Source organism: Oryza sativa, chromosome 5, assembly GCF_034140825.1.
Source record: "Oryza sativa Japonica Group chromosome 5, ASM3414082v1".
In the NCBI taxonomy this organism is placed as follows: Eukaryota; Viridiplantae; Streptophyta; class Magnoliopsida; order Poales; family Poaceae; genus Oryza; species Oryza sativa.
The window spans coordinates 1,513,426-1,537,539 of NC_089039.1; the positions used below are offsets into that span (position 1 = coordinate 1,513,426).

The 24,114-nt window shown below is 44.8% G+C and overlaps 2 protein-coding genes and 2 long non-coding RNA genes across 7 annotated transcripts; 2 read left to right on the forward strand and 2 right to left on the reverse strand.

Annotated features, from left to right (window-relative positions):
• Positions 1 to 825: 825 nt before the first annotated feature.
• LOC9268524 (uncharacterized) lies at positions 826 to 8,265 on the reverse strand. 2 transcript variants are annotated; one of them, XM_015783642.3, is made up of 5 exons: positions 7,879 to 8,265; positions 7,448 to 7,777; positions 6,527 to 7,339; positions 4,818 to 5,918; positions 826 to 3,996 (listed from the first exon to the last, which is right to left on the reverse strand). In XM_015783642.3, exons 2-5 carry the CDS (start codon positions 7,641 to 7,643, stop codon positions 1,223 to 1,225), a joined length of 4,884 nt encoding a protein of 1,627 aa, XP_015639128.1. In that variant the 5' UTR covers positions 7,644 to 7,777; positions 7,879 to 8,265; the 3' UTR covers positions 826 to 1,222. The 2 variants fall into 2 exon arrangements, with proteins under 2 accessions (XP_015639128.1, XP_015639127.1); XM_015783641.3 differs by having other exon boundaries at positions 7,448 to 7,781.
• A 7,069-nt stretch (positions 8,266 to 15,334) lies between these two features.
• LOC4337684 (uncharacterized) lies at positions 15,335 to 20,479 on the forward strand. 3 transcript variants are annotated; one of them, XR_010741522.1, is made up of 5 exons: positions 15,335 to 15,937; positions 16,144 to 16,244; positions 16,882 to 17,017; positions 19,305 to 19,406; positions 19,676 to 20,479. It is a non-coding gene; the product is annotated as an uncharacterized lncRNA (long non-coding RNA). The 3 variants fall into 3 exon arrangements; XR_010741520.1 differs by having other exon boundaries at positions 15,335 to 15,509; positions 18,638 to 19,406; XR_010741521.1 differs by having other exon boundaries at positions 15,335 to 15,509.
• A 1,092-nt stretch (positions 20,480 to 21,571) lies between these two features.
• On the reverse strand, positions 21,572 to 22,543 carry LOC4337685 (uncharacterized protein At4g08330, chloroplastic). Its single transcript, XM_015782473.3, has 2 exons — positions 22,325 to 22,543; positions 21,572 to 22,185 (listed from the first exon to the last, which is right to left on the reverse strand). The coding sequence occupies exons 1-2, from the start codon at positions 22,390 to 22,392 to the stop codon at positions 21,828 to 21,830; spliced, it is 426 nt and encodes a 141-aa protein (XP_015637959.1). The 5' UTR covers positions 22,393 to 22,543; the 3' UTR covers positions 21,572 to 21,827.
• Positions 22,080 to 23,087, forward strand: LOC107280860 (uncharacterized). The gene is made up of 3 exons (XR_001545795.3): positions 22,080 to 22,214; positions 22,282 to 22,677; positions 22,768 to 23,087. It is a non-coding gene; the product is annotated as an uncharacterized lncRNA (long non-coding RNA).
• Positions 23,088 to 24,114: the final 1,027 nt, after the last annotated feature.

The following is a 24,114-nucleotide window of genomic DNA, read 5'->3' on the forward strand; positions in this document are numbered from 1 at the left end:
TCTTATTACACCAAGCTGTTGAACTTGATCCTACGGGCGTAGCATAAATGATCGGTGCTCGTATTTCCTTTTGGTTAACGATCACGAATCAGTGAAGGCGGCGAGTCGCTGTCATGTAGGCTGTGTGGCGCATCTAACACTTTACGTGACTACTAGAGCCTTCTTTGTCCCCATGCCTCCCCTCTCTTCCAGTCCACAACTCTGCACTCCTCATCTCATCTCATATCGAAATGGGAAAAAGGACTAGAGACTGGTTCATTTTATTGCTATTTTAAACCCTACTAAATTTTAACGTTACTTAGTTTTAGTCTTGATAGGGTAACAAACTAGACATGATGTTACCAACAGTATTCTATCAAAATTTGATAATTCTCAATGTTTCCATTCATAAAAATAATACCAAAATATTAGTAACGTCTTACCAAATTATAATAAAGTTCATTTTGACATTAAAAAAAGCAAGCCCTATATTTCTGCTCCTCTGTCTACCAAACCAGCAGACAGGACAACCCCGACGACGAGCTTAGCTAGAAAAGCCGAGACATCACAATGAACTCGTGAAAAGAAACTACAAGATCTGATATGTATAGAAACAAGAAGAAATTAAATAAATCAGTAACATAGGGAAAGCGGCACCTTCACGTGCGCCTAAATCGAAACAAATCCGACCTGATTGAACTGCACAATACTAGCATACAGTAATATAGATAGCCAGAAAGAAGAGTTAAAAAACACATACGACATGGAAGCAGGTTGTATACAGATGATAAAGGCCTTGGCAATGTACTCCACAGCAATAACAATACAAACAAGACAATGGAATCATTTCACCAAAACTCCAGCAGGCAAAGGAGTAAACTCAGTTAGGAATCATTACCACATTACAATGATCTGTGTGAGGTTTCTGCATAAATACTGATAGACATACCAACAAACATCCTTGTCAGCCAGCGGACAGCATGACCAACACCTCTAGCAAAACCTACATCACTGTTAACAGGTAAAAACTATCAAGTATGGAGCGGCTGCAGCAAAAAAGAAAGGTACAAAAAGTTAATACCAGCGATAAATTTAAACGAACTTCTACTGCAAATCCTACAACAATATGGACAGGAAAGCCATTCACTTTCCCATGTTTAGTTTCATCCCAAGTTACAAAAACTAAGTATGATACAGAGAGCAAGAAAGCATTGCACTATTGCCGCTACCAACACTACAGACGCTACCTGCTTCCTATGTCTTTCCATGTATCCACGTCGTTGCTGCTGCTCAACATCTTCGAACCAGAGCCGTACTGTGCCTTGAGAGCAGCCACAGGGTCAGATACACCGCTAACCAGGACCCCAGCACCCCCAAGCCTCCCAGGCTGCTGGAACCCCGAAAGGAGTTCGATTCCATTCCTCTTATGAAGATCGGCAAAGTTTTCTAGTAGTTTGTGATCTGATGTATGTGGCGGCATTGAAGGTTGCTGAAATTCCGCAAACACGCTGAGCGCGCCATTTTTGGTTGAGTAAACTGGTACACCAGCTGACGGTCTCTGACACTTTGCCACCATAACCATAGGCTCAGGCTGTATTGTTCGCCCATCCATATGGTCAAAACTCCTCATCGCTCTCTCCTCTAGCCCCAAGTTAGCAATGATTGGAGGCCTGGAAGAATAAACCAGGCGTTCCCTTGGATTACTCAACAACCTAGAAGAAGCTGGCTTATCAACCTTTGGTGAGGGGGGCTTGCTTTTGCTTCCATGAACTGATGAACCAGAGCTTTGCAAGGATGATTGATGGCTAAGAATTTGCCCAAACAACTTGACATCACCAGGCCGCTTTTGCTGCTCCTCATTCCCAGCACTTGTCTTGACAGAACAAGGCCTAAACAAGCCTTCACGTGCTTCCTCTCTTCTCCCAGTCGATAGAACCCCAAGATTTCCATTCGAAAGGCCCAAGCTGCTGGGCCTGCCATTCTGGAATTTCGATACTGTGAACTGGTCCGACTGGGAAATGCCTGTGCTTTCAGATAAGCCACATACTTCAGTTCCAAAGTGATTATTTCGTCTCTGTTGCATGTACCCATCGACATTAGAAAACAGTGCATCATGACGATTACTGGACTGGTCTTTAAATGTTGGGAACATGTTCACATCTTTTGCCCCTGAAGCAATGCTGGCTCTGTTGCCATGATCCTCAAAATTGGGTGTAGTTATGGCAGCTATACCCTCAAAACAGATTGAGGTAGGATCAGGCAGCGACGAACTAAATTGGACAGGCATTAAATCCTTTGGGGTAAGGGGCTTCGGTTTTGATTGGATTGGATCTGCCAGCTTACTTTGCTGATAATTTGAAGTAAATGCAGGACTAATGGAGGAAGCACCATCCATGTTCGAGAAGTGGATGATATTTTCCTTACTAACCCCATTTTCTGCAGGCAAGCAAACAGACGGTGTTGATTTTCCACCTTTACCAATTGTACTCTCATGTGAACATCCTTCGATCCTGGAAACATCAATGCCAATCCCTTCAGAATGTAAACTGGATCTACTTTCCACATGCGCTGCCGCAACCTGTTCAACTGAAGTGGCCATGAGATCATCTCCATGCATGTTCACTGGTGTTACATCCTCTATGTCTTGCAGCTTATCTGTGCTCTCAGGACAGTTGATGTCGATACGAGCACATGATGTTTGATTAATGTCTTCACGTAACTGTTTATGATCAACAAGAATGCTGCAGTCTTTTTCTGCTTTGCTTTCACCTTCCTCGACATTTATGTCCACAACATCAGGCATGTTTGATTTGTCAGCTTCTGGCTGCCTAGAGGCAATATCAGAAAGAGGATTATGTCCTTGAATTTCTCCATCAGAAACAGGACATGCATCTATCTCCACTTTAGGACATGACTGTGCACTACAGATAGCTGAATCCATCTCAGCAATACAGGCTCCATCTGTACCACTCCTTCCTCCATTGGCATCACCTGTAGGGAAACCAGCATCAGCAGCACCTTGATGGATCAGATCCAAACCAAGTGATTTCCGAGCCTTGCTGAAAAAAACCTTGCATTGTTCAAATGACTTGCTCTTCACGTATGACGAAATTCGAGCGAAATCCTTCCCATATCTATTCATAGCCTCAATAAAACTTGACTTCTCATCATCATTCCAATCAACTATGTCAACTTCACACTCCTGATCTGAGAGAGTGCCGTCATCATCAAAGTTTTTATCTGCTTCAGGAGTTAAAAGATGCTCCATTCTTGAGATGATCCCTATCTTCTGGCCAGGATCAGCAGAACTGGTAATGCATGAGCCCATGCCTTCTGGGGAGAGAGTTCCACATATGCCTGCCAAGACATCAGCAGCTACAGATTCTCTCTCGTGCAAAGAAACATCCCCAACACAATCCTTCTCGGATCCTTTGGTAGAATTATCAACACCACAAACAGTCCTCAGGATAGATTTCGCAGAATTTTTCTTCACTTCATTCACATATTCAAGGCCTTGGGCTGCCACCTCTGTGGCCACCCCAAGCATATCAAGTGATGCCGCATTTGCCTCAGGATTCCATTTCTTTCCAGATACTGCTCCTAGGTAATTGTTGGCAGGTTGCTGTTGCTGCCGAAGATCAAGAAGTTTCTTAACTTCTCGGAAACTATCAGATTTATGGTGCTTGTAGTAGAACTCAATACAATCAGCAGTTGTCTTGTGCTGAAGGAAACTGGATATTTTGGAGAAATCCTTACCAAATGTTGCAAGTTTCTCCATAAAAATTTCCTTTTCCTCCTGAATCCATGGATTTATCAAAGCTCGCTCCTTCTCAACTGAAACAGGATCCTCAACTAAACCGTTCTTGCTCACAAACTTAGCACCTGCCTTCTCTTTTTCGTCAACAATCAGTGCAGGCATTTTCAAGTAATTTCTGCAACGCTTGAGCTGAAATTCTGAAAACAGCTTCCTTGCTACACCTGACATTTCTGTGATAGGAAATGTGCTTAAATTACCAGCTGCATCAGAAAAAAAAAACATAATCAAATAGAGGATCACAAGAAAACTGTTTAGCAAGGAAGATAGCAAGAACTACAGAATTAGCCAACAAAAACTTTAGTCTTACATATAAAAATCAGATATAACATTTGCAAAAAGTAACTGGTGCAGATATGTCTAGGTTATATCCAACAAACAAATACTGCCATAATAAAAACTACCTTGTTCCACTTCTCTATTACTACAACCATGTCTAGACTAAGTCTAATGCAATATAGTCATCCTTGAATACATTTTCCAGCCTAATGCGGTCATTACAAGCTAGCCAAAAAGCACAGTACATTCTGTGCCAACTTATTCATGACTATAAAACGATAGAGAATATGTACACACACACAAACTTTAGTTTTTCCTCTCAGGGACAAGAAATGACTCGATCAACATTCTTATGGTACAGCGGCAATTCAATAAAACTCCCATAGTTGACAACATATCCTTGTTGAAGCGGTTTATGTCCATAACTTTTTGCTGTGTTTGTTACAAACAAACAAGCCAGGTAAAATGTTTGACAAGTTCAAACCCGAAAGGCGGGTAGACTAGCAAAATCTGACAACAAAAAATGGCAGGCGACATGGAGGCCAAAGTGTAAAAAGTACCATGTTTTTGCTAACCACCTTGCTGCATAATTTACTGGAACATTAACAATTTCAACTTCATGGAAGTTGGCACCACATCACATGAAAGCAAGTAAAATTTTAAGCAGCAGCTGTGCACAAATATTAAAGGGCAGGAGAAAACATTTTGAACTGGCAATTATTAACTAGTGAAATGAAACTCTAACCTGGTACAGCCAATCTGGAGCGATTAGAGGACCGTTGCCTCTGAGATCCGCTCTGTGATGATCGGTTGCTCTGGTCTGTGCGCTTATGAGACTTAGAGCGCTGCTTTCTTACAGAAAGAAGTCGCACATCCTCCTTCCAGAGGTGACGCAGCACCCTGAACTTGAAGGTAAGAATCTGCTCTTTGAATCTTTGTCGATTTTTAAGTATGGCATGCTTCTTCTTGATAATTACATCATTCTTCATTTGGCTAGAAAGATAGCTTGATGCCAATAAATCAAGATTGGACCGATCAGCTGGCACAGGCTTAAATAGTAATTGAGAATTTTTTTTGGCTTCACTCCTGTTCGCAGCAATAATTTGATCCATTAAGTTATATTTAACTTCACGATAAGAGCAAGGCCTTGTGGCCAAGTCACTGCTTCCATCTGCTTTCATGGCATTAAAAGTTTCTTGGCATGGATTCTCTTCGCGCTGCTCAATATCGACATCAATTCCAGAACCAGTTTTCCCACATGGATCAGATGGGATAACATCAGCAGCGGCAGGGACCTGACCCAGAGCAACTCCAGGACAAGCAACACTCTCTTCTGAAGAAACTGCTTTTGCATTATGAGCTTGAGCTGTCTCTATTTCCATGAGCTCTGAGCCTTTTACATCAGCATCCTGCTCCATAGAAATCTTGGGAGAAGGGGTCAGCTCTCCTTGTTCTTTCACAGGTGAAGGTGAAGGATTTTGTGCATAAGTTACAGCTGTAGGTGGATCTTTGAGTGTTCTATTTCTGGCTTCCACATTAACAGATTTAAGTTCACCTTCCAAGGAGTCAATCTCAAGTTCTGTCTTTTCGAGCTCTTTGCTAATGCTTTCCTTCAGTAACAATAACTTACTGACATTGGACAGTCTTTTCGAATCCCCAGAACAGGAATCTTCATGTTGCACCAGTTCAGAAAGGACCTTTGCAAGCGAATCAATGGGATCACCCTCAAGCTGATCTAACTTAGTGGGGACTTCGTTATTGCAAGCCTGAACGTCAGGTCCTGGGATATTTTTATTGGATTCAGTGACTGTATTTGCTGTCAGTTCACAGGATTTATCTTCAGGGACTGCAGTTGGAACATGTAAAGGAGAAAGTCAGCAAGCAAAATACTCAGCATGATTGTCTTTTCGATCTTCCACAGTATATTACATGAATGCATTGTTAGCATGATCAACAGAGAAAGGAAATAATCAGGAATAATATGCCATTGTAATCTCATATAACTAAATCACGGGAAGGTGTATAAAGCCAAGTATTAGGGGACAGGATCAATGCAGATCCAAGGACAATGTAAGTATTGTTGAGGGCATTTCAATTTATGTGGTAAATTGGTAGCACAGCTATAACAAAATGCAATTGTGCAGCACGAACATGATATTCAAAGCAGAAACTCTTTTTCTGTATAGTATCTACTGTCTTCAACAAATAATCGCGAATAGTGTTTCCTACACATTGGCTCTAATATCCCTAGCGAGAGTGAGATCCAAATAATAGAACTGATTGGATCATTCAACAATAGAACAGGGCAGATACCTAGATTAGCTCAGTATAGAATTAATGAAACTAAGTTGTGCTCATATACAAGGACACGCAAGAGAAAAATGACAGGACAAAAGAAAGGGTACAAACAACTATGTTTCAACATGGAGAACAAGGTCAAAATGGGCTGTATACCTGGTGATTTACATGGCGGTGCAGGTGATGGTGCCGCCACTGGGGACACACAAGGCGCGGGTGATGGTGCCGCCACTGGGGACGCACAAGGCGTGGGTGATGGTGCCGCCACTGGGGACACACAAGGCGCAGGTGCTGGTGTATGGGTGATTCCCTTTTGTTCGGTGGCAGTTGGGCTGCCTTCGGCAACAGCTTCAGCAGACTCTGCAGGTCCTTGCACCTTCTGCTTCTCATACTTGGCCAAACCTTGCCCCCATCCAAGCCGAGGCTTCTTCCTTGGTGCCTCCTCCTCAGAGACCTGAGGAGCCGCGACGGCTGAGGACCGAGCTGAAACGTCCTTCTCTGAGGCCGCTGCTGCAGCGGCCTGTCCAACAGGCACAGGTCCAGCCCCAGCAGCGTCTGCAGCATCAGATCTGCTCTCCCTCCGGCGCAGCGGCCGCCAAGGAGTCACACGGTGATGATGGTCTCTATCCCCCCTATCAGCCCTATCACCAGGAGGGTCATAAGACATCGGTACAGCAACTGATCTCAGGGGCGACCTCCTCAGTGGCGGAGGCGGGTGTTCTTGGTGGTTTCTGGAGAAGTCGCTCCCGTATCCCCTAAAGGGCGACCTCCGGTAGGAACCCCGCATGTCACGGCCGTCCCTCCGGCTGCCACCACCACCACCACCACCGTACCGGCTGAAACCCTTATAGCCGCCGCCGCCACCGTCGTCGTCCAGCCAGTACCGGTCTGAGCGCGACGGCGTGTAGCCGAGCGATTCATCGGGGTAGGAGCGGTCGTAGGAGCCGCCGCCCTGTCGGTAATAGCCGTCTGAAATAGCAGAGCGGTTCCGGCGAATTAGAGATGGAGGAGAAGTGCACGGCGGCGGGGGAGGTGGCGGCAGCATCAGATCTGACGATTTGTGAGCGAACGGCCTACCTGAGGAGGCCGACGACGGCGTCCGGCGAGGTGAGGGCCGCGAGTGGTCACGGAGGGGCGGTGGCGGCGGCGGCGGGTGGTAGGGCGAGTCGCGCCACCTCGGCGGCGTGGGGGCTGGCGGTGGGAGGGGGTCGCCGTCGTGCCTGCGGCCATCCCTGTACAGGAAGTCCCTCCGATCCGGCGGCGGCGGAGGCATCCACGGCGTGGTGGTCGTCGTCGTCGTCGTCGTCCAGCCCGCGCGAATCCCCAGCTCCGGCCGCCGCCTCAAATCACATACGCGCGGCGAAGAAGCCAACTCGGCAGCGCCTCCTCCCTCCTCCTATCCCGGGGCTACCTACAACAAACCCAAACACGCCTCCCCCACGATTAAAACCAACCACCAGAAATCCACGGCCGCCTTCGCCACGGGGTACCACGAGCCGACGACTAACCGTCCCCGGCAGAGTCGGTGGCGGCGGCGGCGGCGCTCGTCGGTCGTCGCAGGTCGCTCAGAGACGTACTCGTCCAAGCCTTCCCTTCACCGCCACCCGTCGAACAGGCGGCGGAGGAGATGCGAGGCGTCGAGTCAGGCAGGCAGTCAGAGGTGCAGGCGGCGGCGCCGAGAGCCCCCCACGTCGGCGAGGCGTCTGCGGCGGCGTGGGCGGAGGCAGAGGCGCCCTGATCTGCGTGCAGGGAGGGCGGCGGCGGTGGAGGCGGAGGCGGAGGCGGAGGCGGGCGCGGCGCAGGGGAGAAGGAAGGAGAGAGGGGGGAGAGGTGGGGAGGAGAAGAGAGGAGAGGAGAGAAAACGGAGGCGGCCGCGGCCTGTGACAACGTGAGACGATAGAGCGGACGCAACCCCAGCCCCTTAACCCCAATTGATCCGCATCCTTGCGTCCGCTCCCCCCGCACAAAAAAAAATAAAGAAATAAATCCTCCCCAAAATTCCGAATTAAAATACCACCCCTTTCTTTAATTAATTAGTAATTAAAAAATAAAATAAAAAGGGGAAGGATAAATCAGAGCGAGGGCAACCAGGCGGCTGACCAGCAACGCAAGCAAAGCAAACAAACCTTCCTACCTCACCCCCCCCCCACCTCAATTTACCTTACTACCCCTCGCCCCACCACGCTATTTACGGGAATACCCCCTGCCCCACGATCAACGGCCAGGATCGCTCGCGCGGACGGGCGGGCAAACCGAGGACTCCTCCTCCTCGTCCTCCTCGCCACCAACTCCAAACCAACGTCCTCGACGCCGCCGACGACTCTCGCCGGCTGGCCGCCGCCGCCGTGGACGCCATTAACAGCGAGCCCACGCGCGATCGGGAATATCGGGCTGCTCCACCCGCAGCGACGCGCCGATCTGACGCTAAACCAGACATTAAGGAGGAGGAGGAGGGGGGGGAGATCGGGATCGGGGATGGAGACGATGAGATGCAAGAGAATTCGAGGGGAGGAAGGAGAGGGTTGGTTGGGTTGGACGGATTGGGGGTGGATTACTACTGCTGCTACTGCTGGGATGATTCTGATCTGGTACTAGTAGCGATCGACGAGCGAAGCTTTTGGGTGCGATTCCACCGGCGGGTGCTGGCTGCTGAAGTAGTAGGATTTTATTACGCTACCGGTGTTGTGTGATGGTGATGGAGAGATTGCAACTTTGGATAATTTTTGCTCTCGGATCCTCGTGTGGTTTCGTTGTGTTTGGGCCTTTCGGGAGGGGAGGGGGCATTGTCAGAGCGCTCCATCCCACGATGGACGGGTGTGATTCTTTCTGTCTGTCAAAGCTTAGATGTGGTTCATGTAGGAAAAATCGCGGTCCGGCTCCGTTAAAAAAACAACTTATATTATGGATATCTCTAACACTTGAATTCAAATTAAATTCCTACACGATTATAATGTTTCAAGCTGTGTTTACATATAAGGGTGCGATCATTTCAGCAGTGGCGGTGGACAGTTTAGCCGCATGCAAAACGAGAAATACAATTAGCATATGATTAATTACGTATTAATATATATATATTATAAATAAATTTGTTGGATTTTTTTAACAACTTCTTTATAGGAAGTTTTCGCATAAAATATACCGTTTAGCAGTTTGAAAAACGTGCTAACGAAAAACGAGGAGAATCTAATCCTATAAGCTGAAAAGAGCGCACCCTAAGGGTAAAAATTTTTGCCGCTAAAAATTTTTGCCGCGTCACAGATATACAGACACACATTTGAAGTATTAAACGTAGTCTAATAACAAAACAAATTATAGATGCCTCCTGTAAACTGCGAGAGGAATTTATTAAGCCTAATTAATCTGTAACACCACATTGTCAGATCATGGAGTAATTAGGCTTAAAAGATTTGTCTCGCAATTTACACAATCTGTGTAATTAGTTTTTTTCCCTATATTTAATACTCCATGCATGTGTCAAACATTCGATGTAACAGGGTAAAAAATTTTGTCAGGAATGTAAACAGGCCCTCATTTCACTAAAGATAAATTATTTACTAAAGTGAAGTTAAGCAAATTATCAAATAATTAAAATATTTTTTAAGAAAACAAATGTAGTATAGAATTGCAACATCGTAGAATACTAACTAAAATATTCTTAAAAATACCACGCGCAAATATTTGAAAAGAAACAAATGAACTAGTGAAACATCTAAACATAATTACCGAACGCCCAAAGAACACCACGTGTGGTATTGAAAAGGAAAAAATACGAATTAGCCCCCCCCCCTCCCCGAAACTATCGCGGTCGACCGAAATACCCCTAGAACCACAAAACCGGGCATTGTTCAGCCCCCAACTATGCAAACCGGATGAATTACCCCCCTCGACCCAATCCGTGGTGATTTTGGTCTACGTGGCAGTCCAGTCAGCAATTCTTTTAATAAAAAGTTGGTGGACCCACCTGATAGTTCTCCTCTTCCTAAATCTATCTCTCTCTCTCTCACGGACGCAGGTCGGCAATGCGCACGGCGAGGCGTCGGTGGCGAGCGGCGAACGGCGATGCGGAGGGTCGGGCGGCGAACTGCGGCGCACAGGGGCGGGCAGCAGACGACGACATCGTGGCGACGGGCGAGTGGAGGCGGCTGCGGGTGCGGCTGGGCGAGCGGAGGCGACTGCGGTGGCGGCTGCCAGCGCGGCTGGGCGAGTGGCGGTGGCTGCGGGCACGGCTGGGCGAGCGGCGGCGGCTGCGGTCAGCGTCGGCGTGCCGATCGAGCGGTTCCTGAACGATCGGCTCGCCGTCGGCGTGACGACGCCCGTGCTGCTGTTCGGCGACGAGGGCATGGCGGTCACCCGGGGTGACGTCGCGCAGGCGGTGACGACGCTGATGGACGGCGGCGAGCACGTTGGGGAGTGGAGGAGGAAGGCGAAGGAGTACGACGATGGCTGGGCGATGTGGCGGAGCTGGAGCCCGCGCTGGAGGTGGTCGAGATGGAGTCCGCGAGGGCGCACGTGGAGCTGGAGCTCGACCGCGCAAGGAAGTGGACGACAACGCCGCCGCCAACGCCACATCGCGCCTCGCCGTGCCCGTGGTGCCTGTGGCATGCGTGGAGCTGGAGCTGCTCCCGATGGTGCGCAAGGGCGACGCCGCCTGCCGACCGCTGTGGCTTTCCGGCCGCCGTCCGCCGGATGCCGCCCGCCTCTCCACCACGGCCGTTGTGCCCCCGCCACGCCCATCGCCGGCCACCAACTCACCGCTCCACATCTGAGACAGAGAGAGATTGAGAGGAAGTGGGAAGAGAGAGAGGTGGGAGAGTATGACAGGTGGGCCCCCACCATTTTTTAAAAAAAATGTTGATTGGAATGCCACGCGCACGCCACGTAGGACAATACCGCTTTGGATTGTGTCGAGGAGAGTTATTCGTTCGGTATAGATAGTTCAGGGTATAAAATGTCTGGTTTTGTGGTTCATGGGGGTAATTCATATCGTCGTCATAGTTCGGGGGTGGGGTAATTCGTATTTTTTTTCCTATTGAAAAAGAAGCATTACAACATATATAAAATATTTTTCTTGCCTCCTCTAAACGTTGCTGCTACTACGAGCTTTTGACATTAAAGATTTCTTCGAGCATCAAGCAAAAAGTATTACTATTAGGACACTTTACACATTTTTGTGGGGGGAAACACATTTTTTTACACAACTTTCAAAAATGTGAGGCAAATACTTATTTACACATTTTTTTGGGGGGGACATTTTTTTACACAACTTGAGGTAAATACTTATTTACACATTTTTTTTTAAAAAAAAAGTGAGGCAATCACATTTTACACAGAAAAATTGTGAGGCAACCACATTTTGAATGCGGATTTCACGTGCATGCTTACTAGTGATCAATAGACTACTCTAGTAGCTATGTGTTTCTCAATATTGCAATAGCACCTTGAGGTTAAAATGGGCTACTCTAGTTGTTAAAAGTACCACGAGATTAAAAGACTATATATACTATAGTTGTTTATGAATACCATTGAGATAACCTAGTATAATTCTTTTGGTCTCTCAATAGAAATTTTATTGGTCCTCACTAATTTCATTGAACATCACCAATATGGAAATAAGAGAAGTCATAAGACATACCTGGTGCATGTGATGTTGGTTCTAAAATGGAGAGATTTGGATGTCGGCCTTAAGCTTCGCGTCACTCATGAGCCTATAACCTAGCCACATGAATATATCAAACTAAATTAAGGCGATTTCCTTAAGCTTGAGCGGGTCATACCGTAACACCATCCCCACCCTGATGCATTAAGTGTATATTGTTTACATGCTAAATGTAATTTCGTTTGTCTATGTTTTGTGTAACTAGGACAAAGTAGAGTTTCTATAAGTTTACCATATCCTATTGAGGCAAATTGTGTGGCTCGATCATATTATCGGCAAACCTTTGCTATATATGCTTATAATTCTGGGTTGTGTACATCTAGTTTTGATGTAGAGGCAGGGTTTTAATCTATTTCCTTAAATTGCTTACAATTCAGCCTACCCCTACAATTTATGTTTTCACTCCTAGCCCCTGCCTTATACACCGTGTCATTTTGTTGTAGTAACGGATCGTCACTGAATCCGCATATGTGTAATTGAGAACCCTTTATGCCTCAACTCCTTTGTGCAAGGAGATACAAAAACACCGAAGCAAAAACAAATGAATTGTTTTTTTAGCATCTATAGCTAGAAAGATGAATACACCCTTACAAACTCGGCAATGGTTTATGCTCATGTAAGTTACGAGGTGTTTGCCAAACCACAATTTAGGAAAATTATAATTTTGCCATGACAAATGTGTCTATCCGACCACATTTTAGACAAGCCTAGCTATAAAAGTGAGCATTCGACGTGTGGTGCCATGAGAATGAAAAGTATGGATAGCCTATGACTGTACTAGTCAACCAAACACATGTATAAGGGAATTCCCCAATGCCATGAAAGCATATCGTGGTTTCGAGCTCCAGCTAGGCTCAGTTGCCACGGTGGATGGGAGTAGTGGCTTCGTAGGGTGGCATAATGACCTATAGAAGGCAAAGTGGCTTGGGGAGAAAAAGCGAGGAACACGTGTGATAATCCATCGATCCAGGTGGAGAAAGAGGAGGGAAAGGGAGAGCACCTTTTCATCATCTCGTCGCACGAGGCAAAAGGGCTTGCCGCCGATGAGCAAGAGGACCCCGATTACCGCTGATTGCCAAGCAAGAGGACCAACAACAATCGATCGGATCTGACCACCTCGCGGCTAGATCCGTACTGGCGCTGAGCTCATCTGTTAGCCCAACCACCCTTGCCTCCATGGAGCTCGTCAGCTCGGGCCACCATCGATTTGATATGTGTCGAGCACACCACTGATGGTGAGAGCAGGACCGCCGCCGAGAAGAATTTGGCTCCCGATCCACCACCAGCTCGTCGGCCCGAGCGGGGCCAAGATATGATGGAGGCAGGCAGAGGTTAGGGCGAGAGGCAACGGAGTTGGGCGGCGGTGATGCGGGCATGATGCAACGATTTGCTAAAGGAGAGAGATCTAGAGAGAGAGGTGGGGAAAGAATGGGGAAAGTGATTTTGATATTAGACCCGCATGGAAAAGTGATTGCTACTGTGGGCCCACCCAAGCTACCCCTACAAATGTGAACATAGCAATTTTTATTTTTCGTGGGGAGTGAACATAAGGTGGTGTTTGGATCCAAGGACTTAACTTTAGTCTCTATATTTAGATACTAATTTAGAGTATTAAATATAGACTACTTACAAAACTAATTATATAAATAAAAGCTAATTCATGAGACAAAATTTTTAAGCCTAATTAATCCATAATTAGAGAATGTTTACTGTAGCATCACATAGGCTAATCATAGATTAATTAGGCTCAATAGATTCGTCTCGCGAATTAGTCCAAGATTATAGATGAGTTTTATTAATAGTCTACGTTTAATATTTATAATTATTGTTTAAACATCCGATGTGATAGGGACTTAAAAGTTTTAGTCCCTCTAAGAATGGTCTAACAACTTTGATGGTAGTTTCGATTGTCTTTTCCTATGTGAAGGTTTGGGGGCACTTGTTGAGACCCCCAATCCGTTGCTCTATGCCCTGAAGTCGTGGCAACATGAAGCATCAAACCAACAACCCCATACGACAAACATATACACATGTGTGGTAATTTTTTTTCCCTTGTTACTGAGCTCACTGGATTCTGGACCATTTGGGGGCTAAGCATGAGCAAGCAGCGAGTAGTGACTGAATGGTCTCACTTCTGAAGCAAAGGCCATGTGAGATGTCATTGGCTAGTACAGTATGTGAGCTTTGCTTTCGAGGGCTGCGTTTTGCGTGGGAAAAACAAGGCAAGAAATCTTGGGGATCTATAGTGGGGGCATGTAGCACGTGAGATTTTGTTCCCGCAATGAGAAAAGAGGATTTTTTTGCAAGGGCTTCAGTATAGTAAGCTGTGGTCCACCTCTGCACGCATGAGCTACCCATTGTTTTTCTTTCTGCAAGATGCTCCCATTTAAATATTTCTTTGTATTTTTTTCCTCCCTCCAGCACTTATATGGTACTCCCCCCGGTCTCAAAATAAGTGCAGTTTTGCACTATTTATGTTTAACGTTTGACCGTTCGTCTTATTTGAAAATTTTTTATGATTAGTATTTTTATTACTATTAGATGATAAAACATGAATAGTACTTTATGTGTGACTAAATATTTTTAAATTTTTCACAAAATTTTCAAATAAGACGGACGGTCAAACGTTGGACACGGATATCCACGACTGCACTTATTTTGGGACGGAGTTAGTAGATTACTAGATTATTAGGAGACTCCGCAAATTTAGCATACTTTTTAGGGAATAAATCATAACATATATATTGATACTAAATATGGTTATATTGTGTTCCCTTTCGGTACGTTGTATTTCGACCCTGACGTTATAGTACGATTGCTCAATCAAATTGTTGGCGCTTTTAAATAGTAGTTTGGTTAGTTGTCAAAAATTTGATGCTACCAAAATGTGCATAGGTTTTGACATTATCATCATTTTAGCATAATAATAAGCCAAACAAGCCTTTTATCCGAATCTTTTGTTTGTACGTAGCAATAAATTGAAAAACCTTATGTGATTGTTTATGAAGAAATTTGCGGAAAAATAAATTAAAAATAATAAAAAAATCAAGAAATACCTTTGAACTGTATTTGTGTGTAAAATGCGTGTACATTGATCTCCTGCGTGTTCGAAAAAAAAAGTACTATACACTACCATTGATGTCTGTTTGGTTTTCACATTTTTTACTGCCAAATACTACCATTGACCAAACCTTCCACCTGGCGGCGCAACCGCGACGACCGATCCACGTGGCACCACCTCATTGGCCCAGCCCGCTTGCGTTGGTCGGTCAAACCCTAAAACCAACCCAACCCACCAACTCGCGCACGTGCAGCGCAAGTCGCTCCACACGCGCGCACCATTCGATTCCCTCAAAATGCAAAAAAAAAAAAAAAAATCCAAATCGGCGGTGAGCCGGCGATGAGCCGAGGCGGCGGCGGCGGCGGCGTAGAGGGAGCGGGAGCCGGCGAGGCCGCGATGGCTCCAAACTCCAAGGCGCAAAGGTTGGTGCGTGCGGTGCGACGATCTCCCCCCCTCGCCTTCGCCCTCTCCCCGATTCCGGCCATTTTTTCCGGTGTTGTTACCTCCCTCGATTCGCGGCGGATTCGTCCAAGTTCGAAACGCACTGTTCGTCTCTGGGTTTCGCTTTGGCTGTTGGTTTGATCCGTTGGCTCCATCTCGATCTCGTGCTGTGTTTTTCTTTTTCGTCGTCTAAATCCGTAATAATATTCCGTGGATCTTCGTCTCCGCCCAACTGCCGTAACAGCAACATCACGAACGGCTTGTAAGACTCTCTGTGGTTTTGATGATTCAAGCGGTTTGATTTGACGGGACAATCTTGGAAAAAACGATGGAGCAGGAGTGTGGATGTTGCAAACTATGGTTAAAGGCCACGTATTTTGGCTCTATATGTTGGTCTAGCTGGTACTAGGTGACTACTACTTCCTCCATTTCACAATATAAGTCATTCTAGTATTTCCCGTATTCATATTGATGTTAATGAATTTAGATAAATATATATATCTAGATTCGTTAACATCGAATATGGAAAATGCTAGAATAACTTACATTGTGAAACGGAGAGAGTACTGTTTAGTGAGGAAAACACACCAGTCTAATCTTCAATTCTTCATTTAGGAACAAAAACTCTTGAAGGATGATATATGCAGGTCCTCATCAGGCGGCTTGGATGACGTGGGGGGTGATGGGTAGTACTTGTCTAGTGTCCAGAAGCCCAGGTAAAGGACAACATTTTTTCTTGATCATGGAAAAGACACTCTCATTAGCTTTGTTTTCTTCATGGATGGGGGAAAAAATATATTTGAGCTTATCATTATCCTTTTTGTTTTCGTTATACAGTTATGTTTCGCTGCTAAACCATTTCAAAACGTTTTTAGTGGAATCTTAAGTGGTGTCATGATTACTTATCTCAAACTGCCCAGACAATATAGATTCTAAAGCTACTATAGCTTGAGAGCACTATAACTTTCCTATGCCGTTTCATGTCTTTCTTGAAGCTTCAGAATCGATGACTAGACAAATACTTTTTCCATTACCTATGCTGATGCGGACTTATAGTAATTAGTAACTGCATTTACCGTGTACTTCGATAGTACTCAATTTTTCAATTTACTGAGAGTCACCATTTATTCGATTATTTGTTTAGACTCATGTTGTGTTTCTTTGTAGGATTGTTCAAACATGTCATTTCTGAGTTTTCTTTTTGTACCTCGCGTGGTATAGTTTATACAGTACCTCCCATGGGCCTCAGAAAGGCTTATTAGTTTTGCTTCCTTAGAAGTATCTGATAGCAAAATCCCTTTTTCTTAAAATCTTTAGAACTTGAAGATAATGACCCCCTCTGTTTTTGTTCAGGCAAAGTGTTATAAATGATATCTGGAGCACGATGGAATATGACAAAATTCTTGGGATGCTGAATGTATTGGAGTTTCTCCTAAATTTTTAGGAGCTAACTGGCAGCAGTCAGCTATTACTTCTGCCATAAAAGCAGGTAAATCAGCTTAGCTGAGGTAGTGATAAGGTGAACCTTTGATAGGTATGGAGAAGGGGGAGGCTGAATTTTTGCACCTTCCGTTAATAATAATGAATCATGCTTTGGTTAATTCAGCTAGATGTTAGCTCACCTACAAATATGCTTGCTAGTTTACAGTCTACTATTTTTTGTTATTCATATCTGTCTTCAGAGTTCAGTTTGCACATGTTCTTCAGAACACTAGGTTAAATAATGCTTGGAATGTACTGCTGGACCTTAAGCATGGGATTACCTCAATTTTAAAGAAAGTTTCTACGTGGTAAAAGCTCTTAGTGATCAGGATCTTTTCTCATCCTATTTGTGTCTGCTGACTCCATAAAAAACAAATCCCTCAAAGCAAAATAGCATTTACCCAGAATGGTTCTAAAACTTCTCATCCAGGAAGTAACAGAATATGACAAATATCATCTTGTTGATCCAGTGGTGCATTGTTAAGCTCTTCCATTGTAAACAGAACTTGTGAACTCATGAGCAATGGTACCATTAAGGCCAGTGGCGGAGCCAGAAATTATATAAGACTAGGGCTAAGGTAAGGCTTGACTAATGGAGTATTAGTTTTCTGAACAATTTACTCAATAAAATTTAAGCAAGTTTTTGAAGGCAGGCCTAGGGCTCAAGCCCTAGCTGCCCTAGGCCTGCCTCCACCCCTGATTAAGGCCCGGATTAAGTTCAAATGAAGATAGATAACTTGGATGCACTATTCGTTTGTCAGTCTAGCTAAAGTTGAATACAATTACCTTTTGGACTGCTCATACACATGGTGACATGGATGCGCCTTCTTGTATTAGCATCTACTCTCACTAATGGTATAACTGAAATATGTATATTCTAAGTGCTCTTAGGCTTGTTGGTTCTTTAAACATTACCTGTAGTAATAAGCATTATGTAACCATGACAACTTTTTTTTTTGTTTTTAGCTAAAGTTGCATGGACAGTGTATTAACCAATTGTTCTGATGAGTGATGACTTCATGTACTAATTCCAGCTATCCAAATGAACAATATGAAAATAAGGCAGTTTACAGTTTGATGGTCTTTGCTGCGGATTTTACAGTCTGTATCCAGGTATAGATGTATAGGGATGCCAGCATGTATATTCTTTCCATAGTGTAATGCGATAGGTTTTATTCATTATTGATGATAGAACAGATTTAGCCTGACATTTCAATTCTATAGTGCTGATTCTATTCTTCACCACTCCTTAATATTACTGTGTGTCGTGGTGGCATTTGTCTAATCCATCATTCCAGCTTGGTGACACTAAACATCTTGAGCATAATTTGGTGAGCTTGTAACGGAGGCTGCTAGACTAGGAAGCCCCACAACTAGAGCACTCATTTTTTTCCCGATAGAAGTATATATACATGATTTGTTAGTCTTTTTCAGTGGATACACCAATAACATTAAGATTTTCTTGCGCATACACTGATACACAGCTTTAGCCTCATTTCTCAAAGGTTGACCTTCAGCACTCCTCACAGCTTCAGATTTTATGGTTTTGCCTCTCTGCAATCTTTCCTTGAGTACCCCTGCCCCCTGAGCATTTGACTTAATTTAAAGCTAGTATCTTTTTTGGCAGGTTACAAGTTGGTTGATGCATCTACTAATGCGTATAACAATATTCCTTGTCGGTTTAACAGTTCTTTTTCTGCAAATAGAGCAAGCATTTGCCTTTCGTTCATGCTTGACAAGCACAGATATCAACATTGAATTGACCAGCTTTGTTCTGGCAAGTTCATCTATTTATCATAATGAAGTAACAATTAAGAGAGCCGAGGAAAAAAAACAGAACTGTTACACATTAAGTTTAAAGAAAATGCAGATTATCATATCAAACATGATTAAAGGTGGCATGGCAGAATCAATCTATATATGAACTTGAACAACAAATAAGCTTACAGAAATTGCTTCTACTTGTAAGGTAATGCAGAAAATGATCATCAGCATTCTGTTGGTAATCTTATCCTGTAAGTTATGAACTATTGCAAACTTGAGAACTTGTCTCAATATTTTGAAAATGAATTTATCATGTAAGTTACATTGTCATTCATCGATGGACACCTCAATCACTTTGATGCCCTTACTATGCCCGAGATGTATTTTTCAACAGAGAACTTGGACGTGGAGTAACTTTTTACATCTTTATGGGTGCTTTCTTGTTGAATATTTTTTTAGATGTATTCATTCAATCCCATTAGATCATGCTCCATATACTGAGAGAAAATAACCAAACACTGATATCTCAGACTTGGAGGTAGAAGAGCAACCAAAGAAGGGCTCCTTCTGATTGAATTCTAGCTTGCCTCTGTTGCAATCATAGGCCAGAGACAAAAGACTCATATTTTCTGGTACGGTTGTTGTTTCTTGAACTATCTGTCAATTCATCCAGGAATTATAAGGTTGGGCAAAAGCCTGTTGCCTTGTGTTCTGTTATTATACTATCATATACTAGTCTATACATCAGTTTCCTTATGTCAGCCCTGTTGGATAAAGAAAAAGATAAGGAAGTGACCTACCCAGCCCATACTCAATGTATCACTAGCTGTTTACTTTATATTTCTTTTACTGAAATTAAATCCTACTGTTTTGGTACTTATTCAGTGATTGATTTTTGCAGACTACCCTGTCATTTGTCACTCTAGAAATCAGTTGATGCCATGCTTCCAATGGTAAAGAAAGAAGGGAATATGGTAGGCAAAGCATGAGGGACGCATGGAGGCGTACTTCCAAGTTCTCTATATCTCAGAGGGACTTTGCACGCAAACGGAAGTACTTGTGCAGGCCCATGCCCCCATATGGTACTTTAGAGTACCGCACTGTAACTTGCTCCATGATCAAAGTGCCAAACCCCCACACTGTAGTAACTCACAGTAAAGACAGTATTGCCTCTGCTTCCCTCTTGGCCACTTCACCATTGTTCCTGCAAGATGATGACGATGATGATGGAGAGAATGTGATAGGGGACTTGGTGTCGGCAGAAGATGGTAGCTGCAGATGCAAGGCACATTCAGTTCAACCACTTCGGCATTGTGTCCTCTATATAAAATACTTATGGTTTCCTGTGTCTTCTGCCTGTGGTGTTTCGAGAGAAGATAAATATGCAGTGCAGTAAACAATAGTTGATGATGGATCTTGATTCTTAAATATAGATGAAGGCCGGAAGGTGCTGAGATTCTGCTTCCTGGGGTCTTGAATTCTTGACCAAAAGGTCAGTCTTTCAGGATATTTTGTCAGGGAGTTGCGACAATAAACCCAGAACAAGTTTGTGATCTTTGTCAGTTTCTGGTACCTCGACCGAACAAGTTTTGGTTTATTAAGAAACGCACGGTGGTAAGCAAGCAACTACAGGTGTTGATTTTATTTGTCGCCTTGTATGTTGTACTACCTCCGTTTAATAGATGACGCCGTTGACTTTTTCTCACATGTTTAACCAATCGTCTTATTAAAAAAAATTACGTAATTATAATTTATTTTGTTATGAGTTGTTTTATCACTCATAGTACTTTAAGGCCGCGTTCGTTCCCTGGGCTGGGAACCTAACCCGGGCTGGGAACCTAACCCTCCGGCATGGAAAACGGAGCGGTCCATTAGCACGTGATTAATTAAGTATTTGTTAATTTTTTTTAAAAAAATAGATCAATATGATTTTTTAAGCAACTTTCGTATAGAAACTTTTTTTAAAAAACCACGCCGTTTAGTAGTTTGAAAAACATGCGTGCGAAAAACGAGGGAGAGGGGTTAGGAACCCTGACTATCAAACATAGCCTAAGTGTGATTTATATCTTATACATTTGCATAAAATTTTTGAATAAGACGAATGATCAAACATATAAGAAAAAGTCAACGGCGTCATCTATTTATTAAAAAATAGAGGGAGTATATGAAATAGTTTCAGGATGTCACCTGGATGTCTGCTGGAGCACATGGATTTTTTTTTAAAAAAAACTCACTAATACAACTACGACCCTGTTTACTTCGTGAAAAGAAATTTTTTTTTGGTGTCATATCGAACGTTTGACCGGATGTTAGAAGGAGTTTTTAGACACAAATAAAAAAAGTAATTTCACGTAGAAACCGCGAGACGAATCTTTTGAGCCTAATTAAGTCGTCGTTAACACATGTGGATTACTGTAACACTTATGGTTAATCATGGACTAATTAGACTCAAAAGATTCGTCTCGCGATTTACATGCAAACAGTGCAATTAGTTTTTGTTTTTATCTATATTTAATACTCCATACATCTGTCCAAAGATTTGATGTGATGTTTTTGGGAAAAAAATTTTGGGAACTAAGCTGAGCCTACGTAGGAGTAAATCTTTTCTTCAGTTGACAACTTTGTTGCCGTTCGGAGAATTATTTCAGGCTATTCCAAGTCGTATGTACTATGTGCAAATCGAAATTGCATTTCAATCAAAGGATGAAATCAAATTTTCTCTAGGACAAGACTCTTTTTGGCCATTTCCTCTCGAGGCAGGCCGGCCTGCCGGCCGAACAACTAAACACAAAGCAGAGAAAAAGTCAAGAACAATCATTCAACTCCATTTACTTTTGACATAAAAAAAGAGAGGAGGAAAATATCATTCAGCTCATTTACTTTTTCAAAAAAAAAGAGGAAGAAAATATGGCAAGAAAGGGACCCTGTCCACTAGAAGTTTTGTACATTTCGATTTCGTTCGATGCAAGCAATCAAATCCAGCGACTTTGCATTTCGGACAGCGACTTCCTTGCGCCAATAATTCAGTCGCGAGACGCGAAGCTTCGTTTGATTCAGAGATCGGACGGCTGAGGTGCCTCGATGGGGTGGAGGGCGCGGATCTTGATGTCGTAGCGCGGCGGCGGCGGCGAGGACGACGGCGGCGAGCGGGCGGCGCGGTCGTCGTAGGCGAAGCCGACGTGGGCGCCGCACTTGCGGCAGAGGAGGCGCGTCCGCCGCGTGAAGAGGCGGCGCGCGCGCACGTCCACGCACCGGAACTCGTCCACGTGCCCGAACCTCGCGTCGTCGATGGCGCCGAACCTCACCACCCCCCGCCGCCTCCGGTATCCCCCGCCGCCGCCGGCGACGACCATCCCCGCCGTGTCCCTCGCCGACGAGCTCAGCTTCAGGTCGTACCCGCACGCCCCGCAGCTGACAACACATACACATTTCATCCATTCGTAAGCTACTCCTTACTAATTAATCCTACTTAATTAATACCGTATATTAATTAATCTGCCAAGCTAGCTTGGATCAAGAAAGAAGATGATGATCGTAATCAGAGACTGACCAGTAGGAGACAGTGGAGAGGCTACTGGGAAGATCAAGAGCTGGCTGATCTGGCTTCTTCATCGCCATTGACGAGCTGATCGAGCTCAGCTGCTGCTTCTTCTTCTTCTTCTTCTTCTTCTTCTTCTTCTTCCAAGTCGTAGTTAGCACACTACTCCTTAATTAACTAACTAGATTCTGCTGGATGGGTTGGTAGTTGATGATGTTGTGTTCACCAATCGACGAGCTCATCGAGAAATGGGGGAGTTTATATATGGTTCAATGCGTGTGGAATTCAGAGGAAAGCTGGGGCGGCTAATGATTTTGCGAGGAAATTGGGCGGGAGAACGTGTGGGTCAGGACCGACCACGGCAGGTACGACGAGCCAAGATTGATACTCCTACCATATCATATGCACTATGCAGAGCTCCTAACTAATTGTACTGATTAGTGATATTAATGCAGGTTAGTACAGTATGATTCATTGATGTGGCCGGTGCTCCCAGCGCCACGGCGTCGATCGATCGATCATTCCATCGCACGTTCCAACCAACCCAATCAATCATCGACCCTGGAATCTGGATAAGCACTAATAATAGTATTATCATCGACTCTTTTTTTTTTCTTATCTTGATGATACAAAACTGAGAGAATCACAGTGCACATGTAGGAGTGCTACAACTTTTAAAGTAAACAACAATGATTTAATTAAGTATTTGTTTTGTGTACTCTAGCCAAGAGAAAAGAAATAGTAAAGGAAAAGGGAGAAGTCAACGCCTAAAGAAGTCTCCATTTCAGTAATATGATTTCAGTACAGTACTACTGATTACTAGTACTGTACGTAGTTCATTAGTTCTGACCTTCCAAAATGGGCGTTGAACTAAACTGGGCTGGAAGCTTGAAAGCCTAACAGACTAAATGAGGCCCAATTTCAATTTCAAAGAGACTGATCGATCTGGGCTAAGAGGCCGGTGAATAAGTTTGTGTCCGGCCTCTCTTTGTATATCTTGATAATATAGGAATAAGTTCACTTCGTGACCCTCAAAGTGATCGAGATCTAACCCGTGACCCTAAACCACAAAACCGGATATCTCGACCCCCAACTCTTAAAACCAGTGCAATTTGACTCCCTCGGCGGTTTTGGAGGGCGGTTTCGCTGACGTGGCGCATACGTGACAATATTGACTCGGTCTTCTGTCCACGTGGCGTTGACGTGGCACTTACGTGTCATTAGAAATAAAAAATATGGGTGGGACCCATTTGTCATTCACCAAAAGTACAGGTGGGACCCACTGACATGTGGGGCCTACATAAATCATATCCTCCCCCTCTCTTTCTCTTCGTGAGCGTTGGACGGGAGCTAGCGGCGGTGGCCGGCGCCTCCTCCAACTCCATCCACAGCCTCCTCCTCCCCTTTCCCGCGGCGTCGTTGCTGGCGGCGGCGGTGCATCAGCCCGCAAGCGGCGGAGACCCGGGAGTGGCACTGGAGCGGCGACAGCGACGTGCGCGCGAGGGCCAGAGCGGCGGCGGCGGCGGAGATCGAGGCCGCCGTGGAAGGTTGGCTGTTGGAAGGAAGAAAACGAGCCATGAGAACGGCCGCGTCCTCGCCACCCTCGGCCCCGCCACCGCACTATCCACCGCTGCGCTCGACGCCCTCTCTGCCGGCCACGACGCACCTGCCTCCGCAGTTCTCCCGCCGTGCCCACGAACACGTAAGGGCCGCCTGCGTCTCGCCACCGCGACTCACGTCGGCATCCTCTCGAAGATGGCGGCATTCGGCGGTGGCTTCTTCTGCACCTGCGGCGGCAGCGT

Bases quoted from the DNA above. Each gene is read 5' to 3' on its own strand.
- LOC9268524 (XM_015783642.3), bottom strand. From the start codon at position 7,643: ATGCCTCCGCCGCCGCCGGATCGGAGGGACTTCCTGTACAGGGATGGC. The intron at 7,340-7,447 runs GTAGGCCGTTCG...CTGCTATTTCAG, and splicing joins GCCGTCGTCGGCCTCCTCAG to ACGGCTATTACCGACAGGGC. The intron at 3,997-4,817 runs GTTAGAGTTTCA...TTTCTGATGCAG, and splicing joins CTCCAGATTGGCTGTACCAG to CTGGTAATTTAAGCACATTT.
- LOC4337685 (XM_015782473.3), bottom strand. From the start codon at position 22,392: ATGGCGATGAAGAAGCCAGATCAGCCAGCTCTTGATCTTCCCAGTAGC. The intron at 22,186-22,324 runs GTCAGTCTCTGA...ATGTGTTGTCAG, and splicing joins CTCTCCACTGTCTCCTACTG to CTGCGGGGCGTGCGGGTACG.